Source organism: Corythoichthys intestinalis, chromosome 19, assembly GCF_030265065.1.
Source record: "Corythoichthys intestinalis isolate RoL2023-P3 chromosome 19, ASM3026506v1, whole genome shotgun sequence".
Lineage (NCBI taxonomy): Eukaryota > Metazoa > Chordata > Actinopteri > Syngnathiformes > Syngnathidae > Corythoichthys > Corythoichthys intestinalis.
The window spans coordinates 33,992,330-34,000,018 of NC_080413.1; the positions used below are offsets into that span (position 1 = coordinate 33,992,330).

A 7,689-nucleotide genomic window follows, 5' to 3' on the forward strand; every position below is an offset into this window, starting at 1 on the left:
TGCTGACGTCTTTTCCTTCGCTTATCAGGCAAGGGCTGATAAGCTGGTCCACTTTACTGTGTCAAAGGGCATGGAGTGAAGTCTGCTTAGACTATGGTTAAATGCTTTACTCTAATGAATGTGTTAGAATAATGCAAACAGTTATACCGTGTCTGCGAGAAAAATCACTATCCCCTACGTGGTAATGAAGCATCTGTTGGCTTAAAAAAACTCTTCGTGAGACAAACATACGAGAGGCCTTGCGCGAATTTGGCTCAGACGCTGACCAGCTATATCAACAACAACACCGTCACGCCTGTGCATGTCGTCATACTGTGACACCCAAATCGAAATGTCATCAACAATAGGCCAATAGGAGAGCAGATTCCCATTACAGAGGCATGATGAGAAATAATATGACCAACAGGGAAGCAGGATCTTATGGCACGACATTTAAAAGCAGAAAGTACATACTTTTTTTTTACAGTATTGTGTAGTATTTTTCCCTCTGGTAACAAGGGGAAATATTTTCCCGTTTAAACGTTTCATAACATGAAAATTACGTTTGTAAAGATTTTCATGAGTTGGGGGACCGCTGTAGCACTTTATTTATTCATTCATATCAATGGTAGTTGTCATGTTATAATTATTAAATTCTTTAGAACCCACCTTCAAGTAAAGTTTGTGTAAAGTTGGCTGGCGGTACGCTATATAGTGTCGAGGCTAAGTAAGCTTCCAGTCAACGTCATAAAAAATATTTGTAATTGCTATTTTTTTTAGTGTATCTGGTCAGTGAAAAGAAAAAAACTAACCAAACTGTACAAGTTTTTTTTATTAAATACAGCCAAAAAGAAAAAAACTAACCAAACTGTACAAGTTTTTTTTATTAAATACAGCCAAAAAGAGTGCAGTAATCATGTCCAGTTAAATGTTGTAACAGAAGCAGCCATTTAGTGTAAGTATCATTCCGCGCCATTCCAAGTATAGTTGCTTTAAATCAAGCTACTCATTGGCAGTTTAAAGGGACAGAAAACATCGAGTGGAAAATGAAATCTTCATGTGAAAGACAGTTGGTCATAGTATTTAAGTATGTAAATCTCAAATTCCTTTGAACTCCTATCATAGAGAAAATAATACTTAAACGAATAACACATGTTACAGGAGCCATTTTGTGACATTAATTATGCCCAGGCTGACACGAGCACAGATGCGTGTCATAATGAGTATTAATGATGTCACAAGGAAGGGCGGGCAATCTGGGGTAGTTTCATTTGATTGGTTAAAATAGTGCAAGCTTAAATAAAATGTCTACCCATTTCAGGCAACCATTTCCGAGAAATGTTGTCTTTTATTCACATTTTTCTCCATTTATACATTTCCGAAAAACTTAATTTTCTGTTTTCAAATGTTACCCCCAAATGAAGGAAGATAGAACCTTCAATGGATTTTTTGTCAATGCTTATTTTGAAATGAACAATCAATCAGTATTAAAACCTTATATCGTATAGCCAGAGCTCTCTTCAACACCTTCACATCAATTTGCTAAATAAAAATTATGCCGAGTGACATGGCGAAAAATGGCAGAGACTGGCTTTGTTTTTAACACTTGCTGTTCTTGTGCCCCATACACTGCACTACCCCAAGAAACAACACACTTTATTGAACAGAACACACATTACATAACAAAAGCAGCAAGAGTAGTGATTACTCTGTCGTGGTACCCGCAACTCCCCATCAACCATTGCGGCGGAACAGATAAATTATAGTCGCTACAATATTTTACTCTCAGTTTATAAAAGAGTAAAATATTTAGTCACCAAATCGATGTGAAGTACTAAGTAAGTGAAGATGCATAAGAGTGCTATGTTTGACAGCGCGGTTCACTGTGGATGTGTGCGGTAATGTTATGGTATTAGAAAAGTGCGAAATAGACAAGGTAGATCTGCGCATGTCTGAAAGAACTCCCAAAGAACACTGGGTGCAAAAAAATATTTTTTGAAATTTGAGGTGAGTAAACTGAGATACCTCAAGTTAGGCGTGTTTTCCAGCCCCAAATTACTACTTACGTATTAAAAATTTGTATTCACAACAGGTTGATTTTAATTGAGTTTGGTTCACTTATCATATTTGATTAAGTTGTGTATTAGCATTTACAGGGAGACTGTGCTAATTTGTGTGCATTACTATTTTCAGGTCCGGTCAGAAATTTCTAAAGTCATACCTCAAACCTCTGTCAGTGGGACAAGAGTAAGAACAGAATCCATCCATATTTTGTTAGCAGCTCATGTATCCTTTCTCCAATCATGTACTAACATGTGGTTGTATCAATTCTTCTAGACTACCAGTTCTGGAAACTCAAGTAGCTGGCAGTTTTGGAAGAAAAAAGGTATTTTAACTTCACTGCTATTGTTCGCTGAAAAAAGATGGATACATGCTCTAGTTCTTGCATCAATACACAAAAAACTTAACTGACAAGCAATCAACTATGTTTTAATGAATTTCCAATACTGCTTACTCTGTTTAGGTTAGTGTGAGCTTGGTTCAAACAAACCCCTTTTAAATGAAGGTATTTAATGGAATCCGTTTATGAACAGATTCATTCCTTATTCACTGGAGATCAGCTAAACTGACAACTTTAGAAAAAAAATTGAAATTAACTACAATCAAGGTCCCATCCCTTTCCTGCTAGCTTTAAGCAGTCTACTTCTTGGACCATTCACTAGTTATATGCAAATTGTAAAATTTGAGACAGCTGTTGTTCTGTTTTGTTTTTAAAGAGCCGTGAATCCTTCATATTACTCAATATACACAACTATCTTATAACAAAACATATATTATAGAGTACTGTTCTACTAATACAGAAGGATCTACAGCAGATGTCTCCAAACTGGTCCTCGAAGGTTTTTGTTCCTACCGATCGAGCACAGATTGTTTAACACAGTGTTTTTTGTTGTTGTTTTTTTGAGCCGGTCATTAAAAAAATCCCAAGGCATGCCACCATAAAATAATATGTCAAAATTAATGTCTGTAAACTTCAGTAACATAAAGCAGAGATCAAACAAACACAAAGAAAAACACATTTTATAATCCTATAAATATTTTTTAACTTTTAGTGTGACACCTGGGCTTGTTGTATTGGTGTATGGATCATTGGTATCCTGTTAAAAGTTGATCCCGCACAGCAAGGGCGTAGGGTTGGTCTCAACATTTGTAGGGACGATATAACAGCATAACCTGTATGCAAGGGCGTAGGTTTGCATAGGGACGGTAGGGACGAAACGCTACCAACTTTTCAGGATGAAGTTGTTTTTTTTTCGGATAGCAGCCGCTGTAAGTAATGTGAACAGTCATTGTTTTGAAGGTGGGAAACGGTGGGCACCACTAATTTTGCTTCTGAAAGTCTGACCTGCATTACCATTACATTAAACTAAACTTGCTAACCTGAGTAGGAAGCTGCTCCAGGAGAAGTGTCATCCTATATGTGTATTTTACTATGTTAATGGGTAATTAAACTGAGAAATATGGTAAACTCTGCTCAGCTGTAAGAAATGTACTGAACCAAGATTTACACCCTTCTCCCTAGTTTTCATTTTTATTTTGCATATGTGGTCTTAAAGGAGCTTTTATTTTTTGTTGTGTTTGGCTGTGCTTGTGGACAAAAGTAGTGTTTTTCCTGAAGGAAGACTCCATTTTTATGTATTTTTGTTATTCCCTGACTAAGGCCTTTTTTTTTTGGGGGGGGGGGGGGGGGGGTTGGATACATTTAATTTATTCAGACAGAAAATTTTGAGTGGTATTAAGACAAATGTTTTTTGTTTTTTGCATTCCTTGATAGTGAAGAGATTATTAACGATTTTGATTTTCATTCTATGTTAATACACACATTTGCGTTCAAATATTGCAATTTAAATTTGCTAATAAAATCCAGAATTTTTATTCTGGAAGTTTTCAAGATGTTTCTTTTGTAGTTTTCAAAACAGGTATGAATCGAACGGTGTATCACCCGAACCTATACATATGCACTGCAAAAACCCATCTCCTTAAAACTGAAAAAAAAGAAAATCTTAAATTCCCTTGTTTTCAGTGTAAATCTACTCGAAATAATTGAAATGATCTGCCAGTGCTTCAAGTAAATTTTCCTCAGATTTCTTGAAATAAGAAAAATACCTACCTGAAAATAAAACAGACTTATTTTAAGCAAAAATCTTTGTTTAATCTTAAAACAACTTGTTTGTCAGAAATGCTCTTAATTCAAGAATAGATATTGTTCAAACCATTATTTGAAAGCATTTTTTTCTTGATTTGGTGAAAAATGACCAACTTTAGATTTTTGGGCTTAATAAGAACAAATGGTAACATTTACTAAAAGTAATTGGAAGAATCTGACACATTAAGTAATCTGTTAGCAAGCCTTTCAAACCCAAAACAAGATGAAGAAAATTATTCGACTAGACTTAAGAAAAATTATCAGATTAAGACATTATAATGTAAATTTGCAGTGTGAAAGTTAGTATAAATTAATACAGATTTATTTTTGCACTAATGATTTAGCCCAGTGGTCTCAAAACCGGTCCTCATGGACCGCTGTGGGTCCAGGTTTTTGTTCCAACCGATCGAGTATCGACAGTTTAACCACTGAAGTTTCTACTAAAACAAGCAGCACTTGGCTGCAATCAACTGATTACACTTGTAAGACACCAGATTGGTGCAAAGCAAAGGTGTCGTCTTGTTTTGTTGGAATGAAATCCGGCGCCCACTGCAGCCCTATGTGGAATAGTTTGGAGACCACTGAATCAGCCTGTCAATTAATTGGGTTCTTATTGGTGAGAAATGTAGCCCTGACTGCCTTTCACCCAGTCTGTTTGGTCTTATTAATGTCCCGTCCGCAGCAAAAAGTGTACATGCAGGTTGTTCTGTTATATCGTCCCTACCAACATTAAGACCAAACCTACACCCTTGCCTGTATGTCCACTTTTTGGTGGGAATGGGACATTATGAAAACCATACAGATTGTGTGAACGGGGGTCAGGGCTACATTTCTCACAAATATGAACTTCATTAATTGATAGACTGAATGATCAATGCAACTTTCATATGTCTTGCTTCAAGTGATACAGCGTTCGATTCAAACCTCTGTTTTCAGAAACTTCTAAAATATTTCGAAAAATGTAAATTGCACTGTTTTAACATAAATTGTACAATAAATACAAATTTGTTCATAATCTCTCTACTATCCAGGGATGCAAAATATTAAAATTTGTCTTGAAACCACTCATCATTGTCTGTCTAAATTAAACAAATAAAATATAACTGAAAAAACTCCTTAGGGAATAAAAATAAAAATGGAGCTTTCCATCATGTAAAACCCTACTACTTTCGTCCACAAGCACAGCCAAACTCGACAAAAAAACGAAAGCTCCTTTGGGCTGCTTCAAGACCACATACATAAAATAAAAATGAAAATTGGGGAGAAGGGGGTGAACCTCGGTTCACTACATTTCTTACAGTTTATTTAACGTTAACAGTAGAAAACATACAGGAGGACACGCCTCTCTAAGCGGCTTCCTACTCGAGTTTTGCAGGTTAGCAAATTCACAAAGTTTAATGTTATGCTAACTCTGATGCAGGTCGGAATTTCAGTTGCAAAATTTGTGTTGTGTTCCCCACCTCCACAACATTGAAACCTTTTTACATTACTTTCAGTAGCTGCTGCTGCTGGCCGAATTAAACTTCTAATATCCCTCGTCTTCTAAGGGGGTGAAGGAGGCGGCATGTTGTCGACATGTTGTTTAAGTCATCCGCCAATCAAACGTGCATTTTGGGGGGTTGGGGGGTGGACTGGCACATTCAGCAGGTGAAAAGGGGTAGGGTCAATTCTATCCTTACAAAATATGGGAAGACAATCTAAATTACCTATATATAACTTAAGTCATTACATAATAGAAATAAGTTTGCTCAAAAGTTGGTGGGGACAATTTGAGCATCCTAAAAAGTTGTTAGCATTATGTCCCTACCGTCCCTATGCAAAGCTACGCCCTTGCCATACAGTCTAGCGGCTCTAGGCTAAATCCCAATGAAAGATAGCTTTTGCGAATTGCGTCACACCAGAGACTCTCTGAGAAGAAACTGTCTTTGCTTCCTTTTTACCGCCATGTAATGAATTTGGCAATTTCTGGGTTGGCGTCTTTCCTTTTTAAGAACCTCTGCCATTTCTGTCACTGTGATAGTTTCGCTAGCTCGCCGCTATCGCCAGCCATTACCGCTAGCCCCAATGGCACTCTTACCCCAATGACTAAACAATGCACAACACAGCAGACATTGGATTTTGCTGAGATATAACGTATACCTGTATAATATGGAGTAGTGCTTAGATAGGATGCCCTTTGTTCCAATTTGTTCATCGATTCTGTTTTGTTGGTGTGTCTTTTTCTTACCAGGCAGTAACAACCACTCATCTAACGTCACTGATTCATCTCGTGTTCCTAGCGCTTAATGACCACTCCTACATCCCCGCTCAGAATTCCCAAGAAACAAAGCTTTGCCGAATACTGTTTTAGTATTCCAAGATTAAGAGTCATAAAGTATTTACAGCTAAAAATAAACAAAAACACAAAAATGTTGTTGCTACTTTTTAAGGCTGTTTAGAAATGTAGTTTGCTGAATTTATTGTATATATTTCTGCAATCATAGCATAACTTTGGAGTAACTAAAACTGCTTCTAGTATCTAAGTATCTACAAATGTTTTTTTTCTGTGTTTATAAGTGGAACTTCCTACGTTTCTATGTTTTTGTCACCTGTAAAATTGAATAGGTATGACACACTTCCACTCATGTACTAGAGAAAGAATATACTTCCTTATCAGTGTGTCTGTCCTGTTCTCAAATTGATAATTTTCATGGCAATACATGGAATACAAGTAACTGTAAAGGTCTCAGAGATCATGAGTACTAATACTATTAAGCTGTGGGTTTGGTTTGTTGTTTTTCCCTTGGCCCTTGTTTGGTTCCATTGCTATTTCCCAAATTGGGATCCGTATCCTGCAAACCCTGTATGTACAGTAAGTCAAATTCATGTCACAACACTATTCCAAACCTGACCCATTTACCGTCATTAAATGTTCTAAATATGCACTTCTATATGTCTTTCATGTTGGCAAGTTTGAGACGATTTGGAGCATACACCGCTAATATTGGGACATACGGTAGTCGTATCCTAGGATGCTTTGTGTGTCGTTGCTATGGCTGCATGGAAATCCGTTTACATTGCGGCATCTACTGGTGACACAAAATATAAATGTATGTATTCAAATTTCATGGGAATATTTAAAACACTGCTTCTTAATTATTACAAAGCGCAACACAAACGCAAAGGAAAGGACCCCATGCAGGCCTGACGTCGACAGCCAGGAAGTGTTGAGCTGGGACTCAAGAAAGCCAATTTACTATAGTCCCAAAAATGAAAGCATTAGTTTTCATTGTTTCACAAGAAAACAGCAGTTTTTCTAAATTTAAGCAGTCGGGTAGATTATGATAGGCATATAAAGAGGTTGAGTAATTTCGGTGAGAGAGTGAAATTTTTTTTTTTTGCTGTTGTGAACTACAATACCACAGGAATATGCATTCATATATCATTTTCATCCCGCAAGGAGAGGTGTGAGAGCCACTTTTCGAGCGTCCAAGAAAGAAAAAGCGAGAAAGAGCATTTATTAA

At 36.8% G+C, this 7,689-nt stretch overlaps 1 protein-coding gene across 1 annotated transcript in view; it reads left to right on the forward strand.

The window, feature by feature from the left end:
• The window catches only part of LOC130907375 (adhesion G protein-coupled receptor F5-like), a 58,478-nt gene extending 52,006 nt beyond the window's left edge, over nucleotides 1-6,472 (forward strand). Inside the window, 3 exon segments of the mRNA XM_057822374.1 lie at nucleotides 2,173-2,226; nucleotides 2,317-2,365; nucleotides 6,417-6,472. Of these exon segments, the coding sequence (XP_057678357.1) occupies nucleotides 2,173-2,226; nucleotides 2,317-2,365; nucleotides 6,417-6,472 (159 nt within the window).
• The last annotated feature ends 1,217 nt before the right edge of the window (nucleotides 6,473-7,689 follow it).